Source organism: Gopherus flavomarginatus, chromosome 25 (assembly GCF_025201925.1).
Source record: "Gopherus flavomarginatus isolate rGopFla2 chromosome 25, rGopFla2.mat.asm, whole genome shotgun sequence".
NCBI classification, from domain to species: Eukaryota; Metazoa; Chordata; order Testudines; family Testudinidae; genus Gopherus; species Gopherus flavomarginatus.
The window spans coordinates 3,817,770-3,844,578 of NC_066641.1; the positions used below are offsets into that span (position 1 = coordinate 3,817,770).

A 26,809-nucleotide genomic window follows, 5' to 3' on the forward strand; every position below is an offset into this window, starting at 1 on the left:
CATGAGTGGGCTTTGCAGGATCCCGTGTGCTCGCTTCCATAACACCCAGCTTGACTCTCAGATCCCAGGGCAGCACGTGGGTCTGGAGCTGGAAAAGCCATTGATCTCCCTGTGAAGCGAATATGTCTGGGCTGGAGTCACTGAGAGACAGGCAAGGAGTCAGGCAATGCCACGGTCATCACCACTTGGCACTGTGTGATTAGCATGTGTATTGGGGTGGTGCTCGCAGGAGGCTGGGTATGTCCCTCCAGAGGCAGCTGCAGGCCCTGCCTCAAAGAGCCTCCATCCAAAGGGGGAGGAGCAGAGGTGAATTGGAAGGGTCAGATGATCATGTGTGCCCACTGTGATCACTGAGAACCCTCGCACCGTGGCCCCATTGAGAACAATAGAGAATCCCCACCCCCAGGCCATGGAGAACAATGAAGAAACCCCCACCCCCGTCCTCTTTGAGAACAATGGAACTGCCAAGGGCAATGTCGGAACCAGGATCAGAACCCAGGTCCCCGTTCCGATCTATGAGCTCACAGGGCCGTCTCCCCTCAGAGGGCAGAGAGGGCATTTGGAGTTGCTGATCAGGAGGGATGGAAGTGCCCAGTCACTGACCTGGTGAGGACAATGTGGGGCCCTGCCAGACAGCCAAGGGTAGGACAGCACGACGTGTTAAAGAGCGTTTATGTTCACAGGGCTTCTTGGTGTTGGTGTTGGTGAGTATTTTCAAAGCCGCATCCTGAGTGAGAAGGAAGAGGAAAAAGCGTCAGGAGCTGCTAAAATAGGGGATTGTGGCATCATACTTTGGCCTGTCTCCTCTCCAACCTAAGCTGGAAGCAACAAGAACGCTGGGAGGACAAAGACTTCAGCTGAGGAGACTGGTCCTAGGCTTAAAAGGGGAAGAACTGTAACCGTAACTGTTGCCAACTCTGTCCTCATATCTACTCTAGCGACACCATCATAGGACCCAACCACATCAGCCAGACCATCAGGGGTTCATTCACCTGCACATCTACCAATGTGATATATGCCATCATGTGCCAGCAATGCCCCTCTGCCATGTACAATGGCCAGACCGGACAGTCTCTACGTAAAATAAATGGACACAAATCTGACATCAGGAATGGTAACATACAAAAGCCAGCAGGAGAACACTTCAGTCTCCCTGGACATTCAGTAACAGATTTAAAAGTAGCCATCCTTCAACAAAAAACTTCAGAAACAGACTTCAAAGAGAAACTGCAGAGCTACAATTCATTTGCAAATTTAACACCATGAATTTGGGCTTGAATAGGGCCTGGAAGTGGCTGGCTCACTACAAAAGCAACTTTCCCTCTCTTGGTATTGACACCTCCTCATCAATTATTGGGAGTGGACCACACCCACCCTGATTGAATTGGCTCTGTCAACACCGGTTCTCCACTTGTGAGGTGTGACATTATTAATATAATCTGGGACCATATAGAACATGGTTGTAACCAAGGTCCTGTTGTGGCACCAAATCTTATGTAAAAGGGGGTCATATAAGGTGTCTAAGACCCGGTTATGGGTTGCTGGTTGTGATTATGCTGTCTGCCTGTATGTATCATTTTGTAGTTGAAGTTATGAGTATTGGCTCTATACTGTCTGTACTTCAAATTTGTGATGTGCTTCTGGGTGACACCCCAGACAAGTTGGTGTTAGCTCTGCCTAGCCTGCTTGATGGCCCATTAAGTACCATCAGCTTCACAACTGACCCATTGAGAGAAGGCAGATACGTCCTGTAACTCAACAAAGTATGCAGGGACTTGTCCCAGTGACACCAGACTCCATTTTGCTGTAATTTTCCACAGTAAGAACAAAGAGGTTCTTACACCTGGAAAAAAACCCATAAAAGGCTGATGCCTCATCTCCATTTTGTCTTCAATCCTGCTTCTTACCTCTGGAGGAACTTTGCTACAAACTGAAACTATGCACAAAGGACTGAATGACCCATCCCAGCGGGGGATGTACTCCAGAGACTTGATTTAAGCCTGCAGTTTACTCCATCACTGCTACAAGCCTGAACTAAGAACTTTGCCATTACTGTATGTAATTGATTCCATTTAACCAACTCTAGCTCTCATCTATGTCTTCTTCCTTTTACGAATAAACCTTTAGATTTTAGATTCTAAAGGACTGGCAACAGCGTGATTTGTGGGTAAGATCTGATATGTAGATTGACCTAGGTCTGGGGCTTGATTCTTTGGGATTGAGAGAACCTTTTTCTTTTATTGGGGTGTTGGTTTTCATGACCATTCATCCCCAGGATGAGTGGAACTGGTGGTGATACTGGAAAACTGAAGTTTCTAAGTAAATTGTTTGTGCGACTTGTGGTTAGCCAGTGGGGTGAAACCAAAGTCCTCTTTGTCTGGCTGGTTTGGTTTGCCTTAGAGGTGGAGAAACCCCAGCTTTGGGCTGTAACTGCCCTATTTAAGCAATTGGTCCTGAATTGGCACTCTCAGTTGGGTCCTGCCAAAACCACATCGTCACAAGAGGTAACTGCTTTCTCTTCATGTGTCAGTATAATAATGCCTGCATCTGTCATTTTCACTCCATGCATCTGAGGAAGTGGGCTGTTTACCCACAAAAGCTTATGCCCAAATAAATCTATTAGTCTTTAAGGTGCCACCGGACTCCTTCTTGTTTTTGTGGATACAGACTAATATGGCCGCCTCTCTGATACTTGTAACCTCTAGTGGGGTGAGAAAACTGCTTGGTCTAAATACTCCTAGTGTAATAAGGTTTAAGATTTAGACTGTGCACTTACCTTTTATTTTCTTTGGTAACTATCTGTTAGTCTGCAAATCATTATCTTTCTGTAGTTAATAAATCTGTTATATTTTACATAAAACAGGGTGTTTTGGTTGAAGTCTTGGGAAATCTCAGCTGAGGTTACAAAGGCTGGAGTGTCCCCTCTCCACATCGAGGGAGGGGCAGGCTGGGTAATAAACTTACCCTGGTCAGAAGCCTGACCAGAGTAAGATGGTCCAGTTCCAGGGTGCAAGGTGGGGGGCTTGGAAGATTGGCTGGTGCCTCTCTGTGTGATTCGTATGCGACTCTGGGAGCATTCATACAATGTAGCTGCATGGGGGGTTCCACATGCTGTTGTGCGGAGTGATCACAGTGCCTGGAGGGGTTTGCTGCTTGTCGCTAGCAAAGCGTTGTGAGAGACAGCCCAGGCTGGAGAGTGAAGGGGGCACAGCAGTATCCCAGTTCCAGGTTGTACCCGGGGATCCCATCACACAGAGCTGTGCCTGCCACAGGAGGAGAGGGGCACGTGAACCTCAAAGGGTTAAGTCTACCTCAGTCCAGCTCTGAGGTGCCTGCTTGCATTCTCCTAACCAGGTGCTGGAGGCTTTGCTGGGGGGAGGGATAGCTCAGTGGTTTGAGCATTGGCCTGCTAAACCTAGGGTTGTGAGCTCAAACCTTGAGGAGGCCACTTAGGGATCTGGGACAAAAATCAGTACTTGGTCCCCTTAGTGAAGGCAGGGGGCTGGACTTGATGACCTTTCAAGGTCCCTTCCAGTTCCAGGAGATTGGAGATATATCTAGTGTGTGTGTGTGTATGTGTATATATATATATATATATATATATATATATATATATATATAAAAATTCCCTATGCTCATTTCCTTGGCAACCCCCTGCAGAAACAGCAGCATCTGCACATGGCTCTTTGTGACATACTGGGAATGTTAATGTTTTCTCCAAATACAGTGTTGGTGCCTCAGTGTCCCCTATGCAGTTCTTAAGTATCTAAGTGGAGGGATAAGGGTGTACATTGCTGCAGAGCAAAGAGCAAGTGTACATAAATGCCTGACACTCTGTCTCCTAGCCAGGGGTGGCTCTAGGCATTTTACCACCCCAAGCATGGCAGGCAGGCTTGCTTGCGGAGGGTCTGCTGGTCTCATGGCTTCGGCGGACCTCCTGCAGGAGTGCCTATGGGAGGTCCGCCAAAGCCACGGGACCAGCAGACCCTCCCACAGGCATGCCACCAAAGGCAGCCTGCCTGCCGCCCTCGCGGCCACCAGCAGAGCGCCCCCAGTGGCTTGCCGCCTCAAGCCTGGAGCCGTCCCTGCTCCTAGCAACTGATGGCCTGGGCCCGTCTTCTGCAAGGTACCAACTGAAGGTGTGGGAGACAAAGAGGTCAGGTCACCTCCTGGCCCGGGAAAGGAAATGAGCAGAGGAGGAGGAGCTGGGCAGGGGTTTTCAGTCTGGAGCTGGCTGGGGACGAGGCGTGAAGTGCAGATGTGGGGGTCTGGCTCACTGCCCCCCAAAATGGACCTGGCCGAGGGGTCCGGTTTTCTGTACTTACAAGCTCTGTTTCAGACTGTGTTCCTGTCATCGAATAAACCTCTGTTTTACTGGCTGGCTGAGAGTCACATCTGACTGCAAAGTGGGGGTGTAGGACTCTGTGGCTTTCCCAGGACCCCGCTGGGGTGGGCTCGCTGTGGGACGTGCACGTAGGGGCAGAGGATGCTGAATGCTCCAAGGAGAGATCCAGGAGGTGAAGCCATGTGAGCTTCTTGCCCTGGAGACAGTCTGCTTCAAGGGAGAGGAGACTCCCCAAAGTCCTGACTGGCTTTGTGGGGAGAAGTTCCAGAGCATTGCCCGGTGACTCTGTGACACTCTTACAGCCCCTGAAAATGTCGCCCTCAACCCCAAATTTCAGTCTCAGGCAAAACTGCCAAATGGAACTGCTGCAAAGCGGAGGCAACGGGTGCAACCCGCAGCCTCTGAAACCTGCCCCGGGTGGGGCCTGAACTCACAGCCCGTGGGAGATTCACGGGCCACAGCACGTCCCCTGGTGCCTCTTGGTCGACACCAGACTGCCTGCAAACCCGCTGGCTCCACGGAGCCCCAGCCTGGCTGCACATGTGCTTCCCACTCTCTGGGCCTCTGTTCAGGTCACCACCCCCATCAGAGCAAACAGCATGATGAGAACCAGGTGGTCGTGTAAACCCATTTCATGAGGGAGGCTGAATCTTGGGCCCCGCTGCTCAAATGACCCCACATGTGGCCCACTAGCCCCACTCTGCCCTGCCATGAGGCACAGCAAATCTCAGGCCAGGCTGTGGATGTCAGAGAATTCAGACACTCCTCTTTAAACAGCCAGCGACACTCAACCTCTGCTCGAGCAGAGCTGCTGCCCCCCTGCAATGTGCAGCACCCGCCCATGGGGCTGGATGTGCTCCCCAGCTCCCCTCGCAGCAGCATCTATACGGGGCTGCAGGCAGGGGGAGGGCAGGTCCCGGCCCATTCCACTATGGCCGTCTGACTGGGCTCCCAGGCCCTGGGCAGGCTGCCAGCACTCAGAGCAGCCCCAGCTGGGACAGAGTCCCTGTCTCCTGACTCCCAGCCCCTGAGGGTTTTGGGAGGACGTCGTCTGTCCCTCCCTCGGGCAGGGCAAGATACCATCCCCCCCAACCCCGCCTCACCCATTCCCCCATCCCCTTCTTGCCCCATCTGCACCCATCCCCCACTCCTTCCTTATCCCCTCCCCACTCATCCTCCCACCCTTTCCTTACCCCCCCTGCATCCATCCCCCACCCCCTCCTTGCTCCCTCTGCTTCCATCCCCCATCTCTTCCTTACCCCCTCCTCACCCATCTCCCACCCCTTCTGCACCCCTCTGCACCTATCCTCCACCCCTTCCTTACCCCCTCCGCACCCATCCCCCACTTCCCTTGTCTCCTCTGCACCCCCCGCCCCCCTGCACATTTCACTCAAGTGACTTCCTCCTTCTCCAGGCTGCCTGGGACGAGCAGGGGAGCACTGGGAGCACCAGAGGCACCATCTCCGGGAGCTCCGTTCCCACACCCGGTGCCACCGCAGGTCCTGCTGGCCAGAGGAGCCATTTCAGGAAAATCCTGCTCTGCCCCTGTGGCCCCGGCTGGAGCAGGCTCAGTCGCTCTGTGGCGAAGGCGCGCGCAGGCCGGTCGGCCCGTAGGAGGGGATAGAGCAGGCACAGTGCAGAGGGATTCCTCGCAGAATAATGCTGCCAAACTCCAAGCCTCTGCTGGGCATGTGGGTCCTGTCATTCCCAGGAGTTTCCCATGCAGCCAAATGGGGGCTGCATGTCATGGGGAAAGCAAAGGGCAGCTCCCTGACCCCAGGGCAACCTCCCGGGAAGTGCCAGAGAACCGTAACTGGAGGTGGCGCTGCCAGCCCCGCAGGCAATATCCCTGTGCCAAGGAGTGGAGAGGGATGAGGCATTCCTGCTCCCTGGATACGCCAGGGATCTGTCCCAGGGCCTGGGCCGTGTCTGAAGGTGGCTGGGGAGGTGTATCCCAAGCCTGAGTTTGCTAGGAGCATCCCTGGGGATTCATTAGAACAGGCCGGACTGTTTGGCAGGATTCAGCCCTGGATGCCAGCAGCTCTGGGCACATCTGAGCCAGTTTAGTCCTTTCAGGCTAGAGGAGTGTGAGGCCTGGCCAGGCCCAACCCTACCTTAAACAGGCTGTAGGCATCAGTCAGTGTGGCAGTCCAGCTGCTAATCGCTCTGCGACACCTCCACTTGGGACCTAAGCCGCGGCAGTGCTGAACAAATAGTCCCTGAATAACCCACTGATCACATGACTCAGGCTCTCGCACTGCATTGGGATAGTCTCCTTGGGGAAAATACGGGAGCAGGTTATAGACCTAAGGACAAACACAGACAACATCAGCCATGAAACCAAGACACGAGCTACCCCAGAGTCAGCTCCTGCCCCTCCGCCCACTAATACATCACCCCACAAACCTCCGCTGTCGCCCCAGCCTCATCTCTAGCCTGGACACCTCCCCACACCCTGCTCAGCACTCATCCTCATCCCCCATGTGGGCGTCTGTCCCTGCACCTCCCCCCCCCCGCAGCCCTAGGAGAGGGACTCGCGACTCCCAACTCCCTGGGAGAACCTGGGGCAGGAGGAGGGCAGCTGCCCCTTATTAACACGGGGCAGCAAATGGCTCATAGCGCCCATCCCCCACTCTGTTCAGATCACAGAGGGGCCGCATCGGGGGCTGGCTCACAGGGACACCTGACTCAGCCCCAGCCCATCGAGTCCCATCTCCTGCTGCCCCACAGGGCTTGAGAGGCTCCACTTGTCATGTGCAGAGCCCATGAGCCCCTGGACAGCAGGCGCCAGTGACGGGCAGAGTGCAATTCCGTATCGTCACCTGGGCAGGGACAACCCCCACAATGCACCTGGCCAGTTGTCCGCTGCTGTACATGGGGGGCAGGGAATTTTCCTGCCCCCGCCCCTGGGGACCAGCTCTGCCCTGGAGAGCGAGCTCCAGTTACCCAGATCATTATCTCAGCTCAGAGCTCCATGTTCCCAGCCGGAGCTGGGGAGAAGGGTGCCGGGGGGGCACAGCAAGGGCTGATGGGAGAACAGGCAAGGCAAGCGGGGACCCCCCAGAGTTAGGGGGTGACAAGTGCCATTGGAGCAGCCCTCAGACCGGGAGAGGTGGCCTGGAGGGGTGTCCCCCAGCGGCCGTGCATCACCCTCCCTGTAAGGGGGGAGGACTCATGAGGAGGGGCCGGGCGAGCGGCCAAGCTGCACTGGACTCACCGTATCGACGCTGAGCTCGGCCTGGGGCTTCATGAGCAGCACGCTCTGACCCACAGCGCGGACGGCGCACAGGGACCCGGGGGCAGCCTGCAGCCGCAGCTGGAGCTCTGAGCCCGGCAGGGCCCGGTCCTGCGAGAAGGTCAGCTTCACCTGGCGAGGCACAGAGCGTCACAGGGGAGGGGGAGAGGCCCCCGGGGCAGGAGGAGACAGGCCCGGGCGTTGGGGGGGGCAGGCACCGAGTGTCACTCCGGCCCCGGGCCCCACTGGCTGAAGGGCTGGGGCTTTGGGAGTTGGTGCTGGGGGTGGGGGGTCGAGGCAGCCCAGGCTCACTCAGCGCTCCCGTGGGACGGCTCAGGGAGCTGCAGTTATTCACAGACACCCCATGGAGGGATGGAGGGAGGGTTAGGAGGTGCAGGGGGGTAGGGATACGACAGGATCACTAGCCTCACCAGATAAAACTCATTAGTCAGACCCCTGAAGCCCTGGGCTGCAGTCTGTCCTCTGGCTTCTCCGCTCCCCCTACCTCTGCCCCTTCCAATACCAAGCAGATGCCAGTTGCCGGGGGGGCACTGAAACACCGCCAGGTAACAGTACCCTGCCTCCTGGGCTGGGGTGGGGGCAGAAGGGTCACACTTGTGCCCCAGTCGACTGGAGGGGCAGCAGCCCCTTAGAAGCCCTCTAGAGAAATATGGCCAGCTGGCCACCCTGCAAGCCTCCAGAGGGGGAGGGGGCTCAGACCATCATATCCTGCCCCCCGCCCCCGAAATCTCCCCAGCTGAGCAGGGGCAGGCGCGGGTTGGAGGATGGGCAGGGGGTAGGGTTGAGGTGGCAGAAGTTCTGGGGGCTGGGGGAGCAAGTGGCTGTGGAGACTGGGGAGTGGGGAGGGCTCAGGGTGGCAGGTACCTGTCGGGGAGCCCAGAGTGGGCCGGGGAGGGGCCGGGTCCTGGTCAATGGGATGGGAGGGACAGAAGCAGGAGCTCTGGGGAGCTGGGGACAGGGAGGCGAGGGGAGGGGCAGGCAGGCAGCAGGTACCTGCTGGGCCCAGAGTGAGAGGCTGAGTCCGCGGGGGAAGCAGGGTGGGCTGGGGGAGGCAGGAAGGGTCTGGGGGAGCAGTTACTTGCTGGGACCAGGGAGAGCGGAATGGGGGGAGGGAAGGGCAGGCACCTGCTCCTCCATTGTGTGGGGGCCGGAGCTCTTCCCGTCACCACGGGAACGCCTGCAGGCGGGGGCAAAATGGCTAGTGAGCAATTCACCAGAGCTGGCACTGCTGCAACCACCCTGGTGCTGCTGTAAGGCCGGGAAGGGAGGGGTGTCATAAACAGATAGTTAAGGGTTAATGTCTCTTTTACCTGTAAAGGGTAAACAAACAGGGACCCAAACACCTGACCAGAGGACCAATCAGGAAACAAGATACTTTCAAATCTGGGTGGAGGGAAGCCTTTGTTTGTGGGTTTTGGGTTTGTGGGTTGTTCTCTCTGGGTCCTGGGCGGGACTAGAGGTGCAACCAGGTTTCTGCCAATCTCCCTGCTACAGTCTCTTATCTATTCAGAATAGTAAGTAAGTACCAAAGGCGATTATAGTCTTTTAACTTGTTTTTCTTATTTGCAGATATGTACTTGCTGGAAGTAGCTTAAATTGTGTTTCTGTGGGAGAAACCTTCTTTCTATTGTCTATAAGCTATAAAAACCCTGTATATTTACCATCTTGATTACAGAGACAAGTTGTATGTTTTTTCTTCTTTTATTAAAGTTTTCCTCTTTTTTTACAATCTAATTGATTTTTTGGTTATCTTTTGTAAAACTCCAGGGAAGGGAGTCTGCACTCACCAGGGAATTGGTGGGAGAAAGGAAAGGGAGGAGGGAAGAAAAACCTGCTCTCTGCGTTTATCTCTGTATCTCTCTCCGGGGAAGAAAAGAGGGGGAAGGGGTGATTCAAGGAGTTGAATCACGGTGGTCTCCTAGTGTACCCAGGGCGGGAAAGAGCTGGGAGGAAGAAAGGAGGGGGGAAGGGAAATGGTTTATTCCCCTTTGTTGTGAGACTCAGGGAATCTGGGTCTTGGGGATCCCCAGGGAAGGGTTTGGAGAGACCAGAGTCTATCAGGCGCTCTACCTAAGTCCTGATTGGTGGCAGCCTATCAGATCTAAGCTGGTATTAAGCTTAGGAAAATTCATGCTAGTACCCATATTTTGGACGCTAAGGTTCAGATTTGGGAATTATACTACGACATGTTGGCAGCATGTGGGATAGTAGAATCCAAAAGCCAGTAAAATTAATTTTCTTTTCTCTGCTAGCTGCTTGTGAGCAGAGAGAAGGTTTTTTTTTTAAAACTACAGCCAGAGATTTTTTTTTTCCTTGCTCCGTTCTGGCTGTGCATAGATATTGCCTCAGGCAAAGGCCATTAAGTTTAACAAGGGTCTTTTGTTAGACAATAGAACTCCAGCTGTGAGTCAACACACATGCAAATGAAGGGTTTTTTTTTTGTTCTAGTTTTATAGGGGAAGGCTACTTAGAAAAAGTTTTAAAAGACTCTGTTGCTTAGCAACAGAGCAGGCAGCAGAGGAACAGTTATTCAGACAGTAAACCAGCAGAGGGCGCCCCCCCACACACCTTCCAGGGCAAAAGTGGGTGCAGAGGAATAAATCAAAGAGGCAGATCACAAGCGAGACATGGGAAAAAACTACAAGAAATGGAGCTGAGAGAAAAAGAAAGAGAGGCTGCCCACAGGAGAGATTTGGAACTCCCGAGGGAAGCCCACCAGCAGGCCCTGGAATTAGAAAAGGCTAAGCAACAGAACCCAGCCAATTCTAACAACACTTCTCAAGTTGTTATTCCACATCCCAAGAAATTTCCCACCTACAAGGCAGATGATGACACTGAGGCCTTCTTAGAAAATTTTGAAAGAGCCTGCCTTGGATACAGCATCCCTGAAGACCAGTACATGATAGAGCTGAGACCACAGCTCAGTGGACCTTTAGCAGAGGTGGCGGCTGAAATGCCTAAGGAGAAAATGAACGACTATAAACTTTTTCAAACCAAGGCCAGATACCAAATGGGGATAACACCTGAACATGCCCGTCGGCAGTTCAGAGCCCTAAAATGGAAAGCAGATGTGTCATTCCCCCGACACGCCTACCACATTGCAAAGAATTATGACGCCTGGATATCAGGAACAAAGGTTAATAATCTGGATGAGCTGCACCTCCTGATACAAATGGAGCAGTTCTTAGATGGTGTTCCTGAGGAAATAGAGAGGTACATCCTAGATGGGAAACCCAAAACGGTAATTCAGGCAGGGGAGATTGGAGCCAAATGGATGGAAGTAGCAGAAAAGAAAAAACCTACTGTCAAGGGGAGCGAATACCCCAGGCGGCACACCGACAATAAACCCTATAACCGAGGGCAGCACAAGACCCCACCTACAACCCAAGGGAAGCCACAGACGCCCTATTCTTCCACCTCACCAGTCTCCAGTAACACACCTCGACCCAGTGATCAGTCAGCTGGAAGATGTTTTAAGTGTAATGAACTGGGACATTGTGACGTTATTGGTATAAACTGGGACCATATAGAACATGGTTTGCAACCAAGGTCCTGTAGTGGCACCAAATACTATGTAAAGGGGGTCATATAAGGTGTCTAAGACCAGGTTACGGGTTGCCAGTTATGATTATGCTGTCTGTATGTCTGTACCATTATGTAGTCGAAGTTATAAGTATTGGCTCTGCACTGTCTGTATTTCAAATTGATGCTGTAGTTCTGGGTGACACTCCAGACAAGTTGGTGTTAGCTCTGCTTAGCCTGCTTGATGGCCCATTAAGGACCATCAGCTACACAACTGACCCATTGAGAGGAGGCAGATATGCCTTGTGACTCAGCAGGGTGTGCAGGAACTTGCCCATGTGACTCCAAACTCCATTTTGCTGTAATTTTCCACAGTAAGACCAAAGAAGTGTTCTTACACCTGGAAGTGCCTATATAAGGCTGATGCTTCATCTCCATCTTGTCTTCAATCCTGCTTCTTACCTCTGGAGGGACTTTGCTACAAACAGAAGCTCTGAACAAAGGACTGAATGACCCATCCCAGCAGGGGATGTTCTCCAGAGACTTGATTTGAACCTGTAGTTTACTCCATCACTGCTACAAGCCTGAACTAAGAACCTTGCCATTACTGTATGTAATTGATTCCATTTAACCAATTCTAGCTCTCATCTCTATCTTTTTCCCTTTATGAATAAACCTTTAGATTTTAGATTCTAAAGGATTGGCAACAGCGTGCTTTGTGGGTAAGATCTGATGTGTATATTGACCTGGGTCTGGGGCTTGGTCCTTTGGGATCGAGAGAACCTTTTTCTTTTACTGGGGTGTTGGTTTTCATAACCATTCATCCCCAGGATGAGTAGGACTGGTGGGAATACTGGGAGACTGGAGTGTCTAAGGAAATTGCTTGTGTGACTTGTGGTTAGCCAGTGAGGTGAAACCGAAGTCATTGTTGTCTCGCTGGTTTGGTTTGCCTTAGAGGTGGAAAAACCCCAGCCTTGGGCTGTGACTGCCCTGTTTGAGCAACTGGTCCTGAATTGGCACTCTCAGTTGGGTCCCGCCAGAAACGCATCGTCACAGACATACAAAGGCCAACTGCCCAAAAAACCCCAACCGAGTGCAGTTCATTACACCACCATCACACCAAAGATCCCCAGGCCCAGATGCCTCTCAAATACCTTTGGAGCTAATGGAAACTTTGAGAGTGGGCGGAAAGAAGGTTACTGCATGGAGAGACACAGGGGCACATGTGTCAGCTATCCACCAAAAATTTGTGGACCCCAAATTCATCAACTCAAAGGCTCAAGTGACAATTTACCCCTTCATGTCACAAGCTGTACACTTGCCTACAGCTAAACTGCCTCTCCAGTACAAAGGCTGGTCAGGAATGTGGACTTTTGCAGTCTATGACAATTATTCCATCCCCATGCTACTGGGGGAAGATTTGGCCAACCAGGTGAAGCGGGCCAAGAAAGTGGGGATGGTTACACGTAGCCAAACCAGGCAAGCTTCCAGACCCATTCCTGTCCCTGAGCCGTCCACAGAGGCCCCGTCTGTGTTACAAGAGACCCAGACAGAGGTAGTGGACCCGGATCCCATGCCAATGACGGAAACAGCCACAGTGCTTCCAGTCCCAGACCAGGAACTGGAAAAGCAGCCAGCACCAGAACCGGTGCCAGCACTGATGACAGTGCTTGCAAATCCATCTTCAACCCCAACGCCAGAGGGCGCCAGCGAGCCTGAACTGGCAGAAGCAGCAGATAACCACACCCACAAGGCTCAGCCAGAGCCTGAAATACCCCCTGGTGCGCCAGCGGAAAGCGGCTCACCAGCCACGGAAACAACCCCATCACCTACATTGCTTCCAGAGGGACCAAGCCTAAGTCCACAGTCTAAGGAAGAACTGGTGTCTCCAGCTTCAAGGGAACAGTTCCAGACTGAGCAGGAAGCAGATGACAGCCTTCAGAAAACTTGGGCGGCGGCACGGAGCACCGCACCGCCTCTCAGCTCTTCTAACCGATCCCGGTAGAACAAGGACTTTTATACAAGGAGACTCTTTCTGGTGGACACCAGGAAGACTGGCATCCGCAAAAACAGTTGGTAGGTTCCAACTAAGTACAGAGAAAAGCTCTTAAGCTTAGCCCATGATCATCCCAGTGGCCATGCTGGGGTGAACAGAACCAAAGACAGGTTGGGGAAGTCCTTCCATTGGGAGGGGATGGGCAAGGATGTTGCCAAGTATGTCCGGTCTTGTGAGGTATGCCAAAGAGTGGGAAAGCCCCAAGACCAGGTCAAGGCCCCTCTCCAGCCACTTCCCATAATTGAGGTCCCATTTCAGCGAGTAGCTGTGGATATTCTGGGTCCTTTCCCAAAAAAGACACCCAGAGGAAAGCAGTACGTACTGACTTTCGTGGACTTTGCTCCCGATGGCCGGAAGCAGTAGCTCTAGGCAACACCAGGGCTAAAGCTGTGTGCCAGGCCCTAACAGACATTTTTGCCAGGGTAGGTTGGCCCTCCGACAGCCTTACAGATTCAGGATCTAATTTCCTGGCAGGGACCATGAAAGAACTGTGGGAAACTCATGGGGTGAACCACTTGGTTGCCACCCCGTACCACCATCAAACCAATGGCCTGGTGGAAAGGTTTAATGGAACTTTGGGGACCATGATACGTAAATTCGTCAATGAACACTCCAATGACTGGGACCTAGTGTTGCAACAGTTGCTTTTTGCCTACAGGGCTGTATCACATCCCAGTTTAGGGTTTTCACCGTTTGAACTTGTGTATGGTCACGAGGTTAAGGAGCCATTACAGTTGGTGAAGCAGCAATGGGAGGGGTTTACGCCTTCTCCAGGGACTAACATTCTGGACTTTGTAAGCAACCTACAGGATACCCTCCGACACTCTTTAACCCTTGCTAAAGAAAACCTAAAGGATGCTCAGGAAGAGCAAAAGGCCTGGTATGACAGACATACCAGAAAGCGTTCCTTCAAGGTAGGAGACCAGGTTATGGTCTTGAAGACGCAACAGGCCCATAAAATGGAAGCATCATGGGAAGGGCCATTCACGGTCCAAGAGCGCCTGGGAGCTGTTAACTACCACATAGCATTTCCCAATTCCTCCCTAAAGCCCAGAGTGTACCATGTTAATTCTCTCAAGCCCTTTTATTCCAGAGACTTACAGGTTTGCCAGTTTACAGTCCAGGGAGATGATGCTGGGTGGCCTGAAAGTGTCTACTACGAAGGAAAAAGTGACGGTGGCGTGCAAGAGGTGAACCTCTCCACAACCCTGGAACTTCTGCAGCAGCAACAAATCAAGGAGCTGTGCACTAGTTTTGCCCCATTGTTCTCAGCCACCCCAGGATGGACTGAACGGGCATACCACTCCATTGACACAGGTAATACTCACCCAATTAGAACCCCACCCTACCGGGTGTCTCCTCACGCCCAAGCTGCTATAGAACGGGAGATCCAGAACAAGCTACAGATGGGTATAATCCGCCCCTCTACCAGTGTCTGGGCATCTCCAGTGGTTCTGGTACCCAAACAAGATGGAGAAATACGCTTTTGCATGGACTACTGTAAGCTAAATGCGATAACTCGTCCAGACAACTATTCAATGCCACGCACCGATGAGCTATTGGAGAAGTTGGGACGTGCCCAATTCATCTCTACAATAGACTTAACCAAGGGGTACTGGCAAGTACCGCTAGATGAACCTGCCAAGGAAAGGTCAGCATTCATCACCTATGCGGGGGTGTATGAATTTAATGTACTTCCTTTCGGGCTGCGAAATGCACCCACCACCTTCCAGAGGCTGGTAGATGGTCTACTAGCAGAACTGGGCGAATATGCAGTAGCCGCATCATCGAGGTAGGCAATCTTTTCTGACTCCTGGACCAAACACCTAGAACACCTGGAAAAGGTCTTTGAGTGCATCAGGCAGGCTGGACTAACTGTTAAGGCCAAAAAGTGTCAAATAGGCCAAAACAGAGTGACTTACCTGGGACACCAGGTGGGTCGAGGAACCATAAACCCCCTACAGGCCAAGGTGGATGCTATCCATAAGTGGCCAGTCCCAAAGTACAAGAAACAGGTCCAATCCTTCTTAAGCTTGGCTGGGTATTACAGGCGATTTGTACCACACTGCAGCCAAATCGCTGCCCCACTGACCGACCTGACCAAAAAGACCCAGCCGAATGCAGTCAAGTGGACTGATGAGTGTGAAAAAGCCTTTACCCAGCTTAAGGCAACGCTCATGTCTGACCCTGTGCTAAGGGCCCTGGACTTTGACAAACCATTCCTAGTAACCACTGATGCATCTGAGCGTGGTATAGGAGCAGTTCTCATGCAGGAAGGACTGGATCACAACTTCCACCCTGTCGTGTTTCTCAGCAAGAAACTGTCTGAGAGGGAAAGCCACTGGTCAGTCAGTGAAAAGGAATGCTACGCCATTGTGTAAGCCCTGGAAAAGCTACGCCCATACGTTTGGGGACGGCGTTTCCAGCTACAAACTGACCATGCTGTGCTAAAGTGGCTTCATACTGCCAAGGGGAACAACAAAAAACTTCTTTGATGGAGTTTAGCTCTCCAAGGTTTTGATTTTGAAATTCAACACGTTTCAGGTGCTTCTAACAAAGTAGCTGATGCCCTCTCCCAGGGAAGTTTCCCAGATTCCACTGGTTAAAAATATGTCCTTGAAATGTAGAAAGTTGTGTAATTTACATACGTATTAGTATATGTAAAGGTGCACGTGTTGTATTAATCTGTTTATTCTAAAGTTCTAGGAAGAAATCACTGCCAGTGAGGTTCCCCACTGTCTGCGATTTGGCGTGTCATAAACAGATAGTTAAGGGTTAATGTCTCTTTTACCTGTAAAGGGTTAACAAACAGGGACCCAAACACTTGACCAGAGGACCAATCAGGAAACAAGATACTTTCAAATCTGGGTGGAGGGAAGCCTTTGTTTGTGGGTTTTGGGTTTGTGGGTTGTTCTCTCTGGGTCCTGGGCGGGACTAGAGGTGCAACCAGGTTTCTGCCAATCTCCCTGCTACAGTCTCTTATCTATTCAGAATAGTAAGTAAGTACCAAAGGCGATTATAGTCTTTTAACTTGTTTTTCTTATTTGCAGATATGTACTTGCTGGAAGTAGCTTAAATTGTGTTTCTGTGGGAGAAACCTTCTTTCTATTGTTTATAAGCTATAAAAACCCTGTATATTTACCATCCTGATTACAGAGACAAGTTGTATGTTTTTTCTTCTTTTATTAAAGTTTTCCTCTTTTTTTACAATCTAATTGATTTTTTGGTTATCTTTTGTAAAACTCCAGGGAAGGGAGTCTGCACTCACCAGGGAATTGGTGGGAGAAAGGAAAGGGAGGAGGGAAGAAAAACCTGCTCTCTGCGTTTATCTCTGTATCTCTCTCCGGGGAAGAAAGGAGGGGGAAGGGGTGATTCAAGGAGTTGAATCACGGTGGTCTCCTAGTGTACCCAGGGCGGGAGAGAGCTGGGAGGAAGAAAGGAGGGGGGAAGGGAAATGGTTTATTCCCCTTTGTTGTGAGACTCAGGGAATCTGGGTCTTGGGGATCCCCAGGGAAGGGTTTGGAGAGACCAGAGTCTATCAGGCGCTCTACCTAAGTCCTGATTGGTGGTAGCCTATCAGATCTAAGCTGGTAATTAAGCTTAGGAAAATTCATGCTAGTACCCATATTTTGGACGCTAAGGTTCAGATTTGGGAATTATACTATGACAAGGGACCAGGGGCACCCAGCGAAGCCCCTGCTGGGCTCCTGTTATGGGGCAGGGAGTGATTCCCCCACCCCAGAGGCTCCTCTGCCCTGAGCCCCAGGCTCACCTTGTTCAGGAGGCACTTGGCCAGTTGCAGCCGGGCGCTGTCGGCAGCCATCTCGCCCTCGGGCAGCACCGTGTAACCCAGCACCATGGCTTCGGGTGCCAGGTCAGCGCCGACGGGTAGCTCCACAGAGAAGGAGCCCTTCAGCCCTAGGGATGGTGGGAAACACCCGGGGGAAGTCAGGCCCAGACCACAGAGCCGCCTCCCCCAGCCCAGCCCCTGCTCAGGGGGCTCAATCTCCAATTGCCCCTGAGCGCCCCCATCTGCACAGACCCCTCCCCTGCCACTTACCAGCCCCCTCCCTGAGGTCCAGCCCCTTGTGGAGGATCCTGGCGATGGCTCCCTTGGCCACGACCTGCGGAGGAGACGGCAGTCACTGAGCTGTGTGACGCTGTGTGGAGTCTGGGAGACACTTTATGGGATTGTTGATACCAACATTATAAAATTGCAGAGAATCTGGCCAGAGATGCCAGGGAAGGTGTTTGTGGAAATGCTGCGATTTGCCAAGTATGAGGATCTTGTTTCTATCTTTGTATCACCTTTGTATTGTGCTCTAGGTCTGTATGGTACATCTGGATTTCTAAACTCAGGCTGTGGTTCTGGATGACACACTGACGGGGGCGACGACTTACCAGCGTGGCACCACCTGCTGGTTGTCCAGGGAATTAGTTCTTTCCAACCTGGAGCACCCTTTGCGGCTGGTGTCTCGCCTGCTGTTGGCATTGTGTCATTCCCAGACCCCAGTGCCCTTTACCAGGGGTTCTGCTCACCACAATACCCCCTCTGTCTGGGTCTCCTCCCCAGGGGAACCCCCAGCCCCCTCTCCCCACCTTGCCTCAGTGGCTACTGCCAGTCACTATCTAAGCCCCTGCTCCCTGGGGCAGATGGCAGCCTGCAAACCACTCATCATCAACGAGAGGTTTGGACCTGCTGCCTCTGCCTATTCCTGGGCTGCCCCTCTGCAGCCTTAGTACCCTTTTGTGGGCCCTTAACTCGGCCTGCAGCCTGGGCCTTTGCTAGGCTGGAGCTCCCAGCTCCCTCTGCCCTTCCCCAGCCCTGCTCCACCCTAGTACCCTGCTCAGCCGCCCAGGCAGCCAGGTCCTTCTCTCTACAAGGAGCTAAAGAGAGTGTCTCCAGTCGCTGGCCCTCAGCCCTCTTAGAAGGGCCAGCTATGGCCTGATTGGAGCGTGGTCCCACCTGTGGCTGCTTCCCTCAATCAGCCTTTCCCCAGGGCTGTGTTAAGCCCTTCAGGGCATGACCAGGGTGACCACTCCACTATACACCCCCAGACAGATTAGCAGCTGCACTGCCAAGCCTTTTCGATGGCCCATCACGGGTCATCAGCCCGACAGTGAACCCATTGACAGGAACTAGGGCAGGAGCGGGCAAACTTTTTGGCCGGAGGGCCGCATTGGGTTTTGTAAATTGTGTGGAGGGCCAGTTGGGGGGGGGGTCGTGGCCCGGGCCCCACATCCTATCTGCCCCCTCCCCCTGAGCCAGAACTCCTGTCCCATCCACACACACCTGCTCCCTGACCCCTGACCATCCCTGGTCCCCCACCCGTCCTCTCATTCCTGACGGCGCCCCTAGGACTCCTGCCCCATCCAACCACCCCTTCTCCCTGTCCCCCTCCTGCCCCATCCAATCTCTTCCTTCCTGACTGCCTCCCTGGGACCCCTGCCCCATCCAACCCCCTGTTTCCTCCCCAACCACCATCCACACCCCTGACCACCACCCCCGAACTCCCCTGCCCTCTATCCAACCCCCCCGCTCCCTGTCCCCCTCCTGCCCCATCCAATCTCCCCCTTCCTGACTGCTCCCCGCAGGATTCCTGCTCCATCCAACCCCATTTCCTCCCCAACCACCATCCACACCCCTGACCACCCCCCCAAACTCCCCTGCTCTCTATCCAACCCCCCCGCTCCCTGCCCTTGTACCGTGCCGCCCAGAGCACCGGTGGCTGGCAGCCCTACAGCCGTACCACCCAGCTGGAGCCGGGCCACGCTGCCACCGCGCAGCACAGAGACCGGGTCAGGCCAGGCTCTGCAGCTGCGCTGCCCCAGGAGCTCACAGCCCCGCTGCCCAGAGCATTGTGCTGGCAGCAGAACAAGTGAGCTAAGGCTGCCGGGGAGGGGGGACAGCAGGGGAGGGGCTGGGGACAAGCCTCCTGGGTCAGGAGCTCGGGGGCCAGGCAGGATGGTCCCGCAGGCCAGATGTGGCCCGTGGGCTATAGTGTGCCCACCTCTGAACTAGGGGATACATCTTAGGAGCCAGCAAGGCACGTAGGGGCAGGCTGGAGGACAGAGAACTCTAAGGCTTTTCCATGCCACGTGCTGGGCAGCTTGTGTTTGGGACAAAGGAAGTACCAGCCGCATGGCAAAAGGAATATAAAGGGCAGCTGCATCCTCTCCATTTTGTCTCCGTTCCTGCTTCTTTCCTCTGGAGCAACTTTTCTACAAACGAAGCTCTGAACAAAGGACTGAATGGCCCATCCAAGCTGGGGATCTGTTCCAGAGGGACTTTCAAGGCAGCAAACTCACCAGTACTGCTCAGAACCTGATCTATGGACTTTGACGTCTCTGTGTGTATGTGATTGTTTTACCATTTAACAACTCTCTTCTTGATCTTTCTTTTTCTCTTATAACAAGCCTTTTGTTTCAGACACTAAAGGACTGGCTGGCAGTAGGGTATTTTGAGTAAGGTACAAACTAATATTGGCCTGGTGGCGTGGGTGACCCTTTGAGGCAAGAAGAACATTTTGTACAGTGAGCAGAGGTTTTAAATGACTTCTCACTGCACTGGACCTAGGTGGTGCCTGGGAGCCAGAGAACTGGAATGCAGTAAAGGGGCCTGTGCGATTTCTTTTTTAGCTTCTAGATAACCAGTGTGGGGAATCAGGAGCAGTTTGCGACTGGTTGGTGAGTCCAACTTCTGTGTGAACCATCTGTTTTGGGACAATCTGCTCTTCTTTTTGCAGCCTGCCCTGCCCTTGGCATTTCCAGTGAGGGCTGCCCCAGGCACACTGGTTCACAAGCTGATGCTGTACAGGGGGCTGACAAACGCCCTGACGTGGGAATGGCTACGTAGGATGGAGTCAGGGCAGGGTGCGGCCTCTGCTCCCCCAGACTGAGCCAGCAGAGGTGGGGATGCAAGAAGAACATTGAGGCAGGTATCCCCCTCCCCAGCCCCCCCAGGCCAGCCAGCCTCCGCTCTGGGGCCAGATTGGAACCAGAGCCACTAGTGGGGAAAGGGGAAAAGCCTTGTCCTGATCTAGTCCCGCCCTTGTAATCAAAGGAACCGTTCGATTCCCCACTGCTCTGCTGTGGGGTAACAGTGCTGACTCCGCACCTCCTGCTTTCTCTCTCTCACACACACACACACGCACGCACGCACACACGCACACACACTCTTAAGTCTCCCAGGCTGGGGCTCACCAGGAAGATGAAATCCAGGATCCTGGACCCGTTCCCCAGGGCCTCCCTAGCAATGACGTAATCCACCTGGAGCTGCTGGGCCTGGTCACAGGACAGCACCCCTCCCAGCCAGCGGATTTTCAGGAAACTCTGGCTCTTGGAGTAGAAGGGCTCCAGGTTACGATGGGCATCCGAGTAACTGGGAGAGACTCTTCCAAACACAGAGCTGCGATTCACCTGCTTGAAGTGCCCCTGGGGGATAGAGAGAGCGATGGGGCTTGCTGGGGTGCAGAGCTCCCAGCACAGGACACAAATGCAGCCGGGGCAGGCCAGGCTCTGATGCTGCCAGCTGAGCTCACCCCCATGGCCCCTCGCCCTGTGTCCATAAGAGTGACATGGAAAAAAGACGGTTATTCCCCTTTGTAACTGTTGTTCTTCGAGATGTGTTGCTCATATCCATTCCAGTTAGGTGTGTGCGCGCCGCATGCACATTCGTCGGAGAAACTTTTACCCTAGCAACCCAGACGGGTCGGCTGGGTGCCCCCTGGAGTGGCGCCGCTATGGCGCCCAATATATATATATCCCAGCCGACCCGGCCACCCTTCAGTTCCTTCTTGCTGGCTACTCCTACAGTGGGGAAGGAGGGCAGGTTTGGAATGGATATGAGCAACACATCTCGAAGAACAACAGTTACAAAGGTGAGTAACCGTCTTTTCTTCTTCGAGTGATTGCTCATATCCATTCCAGTTAGGTGATTCCCAAGCCTTTCCTAGGCGGTGGGGTTGGAGTGAGAGGTCGCGGCATGGAGCACTGCAGAGCCGAAGGCCGCGTCATCTCTGGACTGCTGGACCAGGGCATAATGGGAAGCGAAGGTGTGGACGGAGGACCAGGTCGCTGCCCTACAAATCTCCTGGATGGGCACGTGGGCGAGGAAAGCCATCGATGATGCTTTTGCCCTGGTGGAGTGCGCAGTCACATGGCCCATAGGGATGTGAGCCAAGTCATAACAAGTCCTGATACAGGACGTCACCCATGAGGAGATCCTCTGTGAGGAAATGGGTAGTCCTTTGATTCGGTCCGCTACCGCCACGAAGAGCTGGGTGGATTTGTGGAACGGTTTGGTCCTCTCCACATAAAACGCGAGTGCCCGGCGGACATCAAGCGAGTGGAGCTGTTGCTCCCTGCGGGACGAATGGGGCTTTGGGAAAAAGACGGGGAGAAAGATCTCCTGGTTGACATGAAAGGCTGAGACCACCTGTCATAAACAGATAGCTAAGGGTTAATATCTCTTTCACCTGGAAAGGAGTAACCTAAAACACCTGACCAGAGGACCAATCAGGAAACAAGACTTTTTCAAATCTGGGTGGAGGGAAGTTTGTGTCTGAGTTCTTTGTTCTTGGTCTTGTGCCTGGCCCTCTCGGCTATGAGAGTGATTTTTTCTGTCTCCTGGCTTTCTAATCTTCTGTTTCCAAGTTGTGAGTACAAAGAGATAAGACCATAAATTTATATTGGTTTTTTTTTTGTATTTACATGTGTGTAGTTGCTGGAGTGTTTTGAATTGTATTCTTTTTGAATAAGGCTGTTTATTCATATTTCTTTTAAGCAATTAACCCCGTATTTGTCACCTTAATACAGAGAAACCATTTTTATGTACTTTTTCTTCCTTTTTATATAAAGCTTTCTTTTTAAGACCTGTTGGAGTTTTTCTTTAGTGGGAATTCCAGGGAATTGAGTCTGTAGCTCACCAGGGAATTGGTGGGAGGAAGAAGTCATGGGGAAAATCTCTGTGTGTTAGATTTACTAAGCCTGACTTTGCATGCCCTCTGGGTAAGGGGGAGGAGAGATCGGCTCTCTCGGTACTTGTGTTTCCAGGACTGGAAATAGGGAGGGTGGAGTCCCTCTGTTTAGATTCACAGAGCTTGCTTCTGTGTATCTCTCCAGGAACCCAGGGAGGGAACACCTGGGAAGGAGGAGGGGGAAGGGAAATGGTGTATTCCCCTTTGTTGTGAGACTCAAGGAATTTGGGTCTTGGGGTCCCCAGGGAAGGTTTTTTGGGGGGACCAGAGTGCCCCAAAACACTCTAATTTTTTGGGTGGTGGCAGCTTTACCAGGTCCAAGCTGGTAACTAAGCTTGGAGGTTTTCATGCTAACACCCATATTTTGGACGCTAAGGTCCAAATCTGGGAATATGTTATGACACCACCTTAGGGAGAAAGGCAGGGTGAGGCCTCAGCTGCACCTTGTCTTTATGGAAGACCGTATACGGGGGATCTATTGTGAGGGCCCGGAGTTCTGACACCCGTCTGGCTGAGGTGATGGCCACCAGGAAAGCAGTCTTCCAGGAGAGAGAGAGCAGGGAGCAAGTCGCTAACGGCTCAAATGGAGGACCCATGAGCCGAGTCAGAACCAGGTTGAGATCCCAGGTAGGGGCAGGGGGTCGAACCTGGGGGTAGAGACATTCTAATCCTTTTAGGAATCTGGTCACCATAGGATGAAAGAAAACCGAACGGCCATCTCCCCCCAGATGAAAGGTGGAGATAGCTGCCAGGTGAACCCGAAGGGACGATATCGCCAGGCCCTGCTGCTTGAGGGACCAGATGTAATCTAGAACATTGGCGATAGAAACCTCCATAGGGAGGAAGCCCCTCTCCGTGCACCAACAGGAGAAACGCTTCCACTTGGCCGAGTACGTCGCTCTAGTGGAAGGTTTCCTGCTGCCCAGGAGTACTTGAGGTACCCGGTTAGAGCACCGTAGTTCCGACCTGGTCAGCCATGCAGGAGCCACGTCGTGAGATGCAGAGACTGGAGGTCCAGGTGACGGAGCCTGCCGTGGTCCTGGGTGATCAGGTCCAGGTGAAGGAGCAGGGGGATTGGGTCAGCTAGAGACAGGTAAAGCAACATCGGATACCAATGTTGCCTGGGCCATGCTGGAGCTATCATAATCAAGCGGGCCCTGTCCCTGCGCAGCTTCAGAAGGACCTTGTGGATAAGCGCGAACGGAGGGAACACGTAGAACAGGTGCGTCGTCCATGGAATAAGAAAGGCATCCGCTACCGACCTTGGTTCCCGGCCTTGAAAGGCGCAGAACATCTGGCATTTCCTGTTCCCTCTGGACGCGAAGAGGTTCATCCGGGGACAACCTCACCTCTGGAAGAGTGAGAGGACGACGTCCGGGCGAAGGGACCACTTGTGTGAGCGGAAGGATCTGCTCAGATGGGCTGCCAGTGTGTTCCGTACTCCGGGAAGAAAGGAAACCATGAGGTGAATGGAGTGGGCTATACAAAAGTCCCAGAGCCGCACCACCTCATGACATAGGGGAGAGGATCTCGTGCCGCCCTGCTTGTTGATATAGTACATGGTCATCGTGTTGTCGGTGAATACCGAGACACAGCGACCTTGAAGCTGATGGGAGAACACTTGGCAAGCAAGGCGGACCGCTCTCAACTCCCATATGTTGATGTGGAGGGCCACCTCCTGAGGAGACCACTGGCCCTGTGTCCTCAGGGTTCCGAGGTGGGCCCCCCAACCCAGGTCTGAGGCATCCGATGTTAGGGATACCGAGGGCTGGGGCGGATGAAACGGGAGCCCCGCACACACTACGGACTGGTCGAGCCACCACCAGAGGGAATCCAATACCTCCTGGGGGACGGTGATAACCGCGTCCAGCAGATGCCTGGCCGGATGGTATTGGCTGATAAGGCAGGACTGGAGGGGCCTCATATGAAGCCGTGCATAACTCGTAACGAAGGTGCAGGCCGCCATGTGGCCTAAGAGAGTTAGGCACGTCCTTATAGAGGTCAAGGGAGCCGCCTGTAGACGCCGAATGATGGCCGACAGCGTCTGGAACCTGGACAGCAGCAGAACAGCCCTGGCCAAGGTGGAGTCCAGAATGGCCCCAATGAACTCTATCCTCTGCGTGGGAAGCAGAGTGGACTTGTCCACATTGAGAATAAGGCCCAAATCTCCAAAGAGTCTGCTGACCGTGTGGACGTGGTTGAGGACCTGCGACTCTGACGTGCCTCGAATCAGCCAGTCGTTGAGGTAGGGGAATACGTGTATGTGACTGCGTCGAAGATGGGCGACGACGACAGCCATGCATTTCGTGAATACCCTCGGGGCCGTGGAGAGGCCAAACGGGAGGACCGCAAATTGATAATGGTGGCGGTCGATCACGAACCGAAGGAAATGTCTGTGTTGTGGGAAAATGGCTATATGAAAATAAGCGTCCTGCATGTCGAGGGCAACGTACCAGTCTCCAGGATCCAGAGATGGGATAATGGTCCCCCGGGATACCATGCGGAACTTCAACTTCACCATATATTTGTTGAGTTCCCGCAGGTCGAGGATGGGTCTGAGGCCTCCCTTGGCTTTGGGGATCAGAAAGTAGTGGGAACAAAACCCCTTGCCCTTTTCGTTCTCTGGAACCGCCTCTATGGCTCCTTTGTCGAGGAGCGTCCGCACCTCCTGAAGGAGGAATTGCTCGTGAGAGGGGTCCCTGAAGAGGGACGGGGGTGGGGGGCAGGAGGGAGGGTGCGAAATAAATTGGAGACAGTATCCTATTTGCACCGTGCGTAAGACCCAACGGCCGGATGTTATTTGGGTCCATGCCGGGAGAAAGAACGAAAGGTGGTTGGAAGACGGAGGGGACGGATCCGTGGAGGAAACTGGTACAGCATCCTCGGGTACACCTTCAAAACGAAGGTTTTGGGCCAGGTGGGGCTTTAGAGGAGCCCTGATTCTGTCCCCCTTGGTTGCCCGATTGTCTGCGCCGGCCATTCCTGCTTCAGCGTCTACTAAAGTCTTGACGCTGGTGGTACTGGGGATAGGGCCGGCGCTGCTGCTGCTGAGGCCGGAAGGGTCTGCGCTGCGTCCCGGGTGTGTGCATCCCTAGGAAGCGTATGATGACCCTATCGTCTTTCAGGCTATTCAGCCTGGGTCAGTCTTCTCTGAAAACAGGCCCTGACCTTCAAACGGGAGATACTGGATGGTGTGTTGGAGCTCCAGAGGAAGGCCAGAAACCTGTAGCCAGGAGATGCGGCGCACGGTAACCCCAGAAGCCAGAGTTCTGGCGGCCGAGTCCGCTGCGTCCAAGGATGCCTGCAATGAAGTTCTCGCGACCTTCTTGCCTTCATCAAGAATCGCTGGGAATTCTTGACACGCATCCTGAGGCAACAACTCCTTGAACTTATCCGCCGCTACCCAGGAGTTATAGGCATAGCGGCTAAGGAGTGCCTGTTGGTTAGAGACCCTGAGTTGGAGGGCGCCCGCTGAATAGACCTTCCGGCCTAGCAGGTCCATGCGCCTCACCTCCTTGGACTTCGGTGCTGGGGCCTGCTGCCCGTGGCGCTCCCTCTCGTTCACAGACTGCACGACGAGGGAGCACAGGGGTGGGTGTACGTGCAGGTACTCATACCCTTTGGAGGGTGCCATATACTTGCGTTCTACCCCGCGTGCAGCAGGAGGGATGGAAGCCGGTGACTGCCAGATGGTATTGGCATTGGCTTGAATAGTCCTAATGAAGGGAAGAGCGACTCTGGTGGGAGCATCCGCTGAGAGAATGCTCACCACAGGATCTTCGATTTCCGAGACCTCCTCCGCCTGCAAGTTCATGTTTTGCGCTACACGCCTGAGGAGGTCCTGGTGCGCCCTGAGGTCGAGTGTGGGGGACTGGAGGATGACGTTCCCGCCACTGCCTCATCGGAGGAGGACGATGAGGAGACCCCCGGTAGGAGTGGGTCCACAGGGGGCTCCATCTGTACCAGCGCCTCTGATCCTGGAGGGAGCTCAGGGTCCTGCTGGTTAGATCGGTCTTCCCCTGTTGGAGAAGGGGGAGAGCGAGACAACGAGGCCTCCGGAGCCTGGCGCTCAGATGTCGCTGGTTGCGGTGGAATGTGCTGAGGGCCCTGGGCCTGATGGTACGCCCAGGGTGTCCAGAAGCCCCACTGTTGTGGTCCCTGATCCTGCGGAGGAGGGTCATGGAAGAGGGCCGCGGGTCTGTCCGCGTCCAGAGCGTACATGCTGTCTGTCTGCGATGAGACAGACGGCTGCCAGGACGGCCATGGTGGGGCCGAACGTGGCTGATAGGGCTCCCTCAGCCTCAATGTCGAAGATCTCCTCGGTGCCGGGGACTGGTACTGGGAATCGTACCGGTGCCGGGATCGGGACCGGGACCTGCCACCAGAGCAGTGCCGGGAGGTTGACCGGGACCTGCCACCGGCATGGTGCCAGGAGGTCGACCGGGACCGGGACCTGCCACCAGCGTGGTGCTGGGAGGTCGACCGGGGCGCTGACCGCCGACGAGAACGGCACCTGGAGTCTCGGTGCCGGTAGCGGCAACTCGATCCAGACCGGTGCCAGGAGTAGCGCAACCGCCTAGAAGATGACCGGCGCCACGAGTACGACCGGTACTGCTGTGGGGAGCGGTGCCGGGACTGCGAGCGGCGCCTGG

General features: G+C 53.8%; 1 protein-coding gene across 1 annotated transcript in view; it reads right to left on the reverse strand.

The window, feature by feature from the left end:
- LOC127040576 (alpha-2-macroglobulin-like protein 1) overlaps positions 1-26,809 on the reverse strand; it is a 101,928-nt gene that overhangs the window by 48,582 nt on the left and 26,537 nt on the right. The window contains exons 12-17 of the mRNA XM_050934893.1: positions 20,383-20,613; positions 17,240-17,303; positions 16,952-17,097; positions 7,563-7,712; positions 6,460-6,651; positions 604-727 (exon numbers count right to left, since the gene is read on the reverse strand). Of these exons, the coding sequence (XP_050790850.1) occupies positions 604-727; positions 6,460-6,651; positions 7,563-7,712; positions 16,952-17,097; positions 17,240-17,303; positions 20,383-20,613 (907 nt within the window). The remainder of the gene's footprint in view (positions 1-603; positions 728-6,459; positions 6,652-7,562; positions 7,713-16,951; positions 17,098-17,239; positions 17,304-20,382; positions 20,614-26,809) is intronic.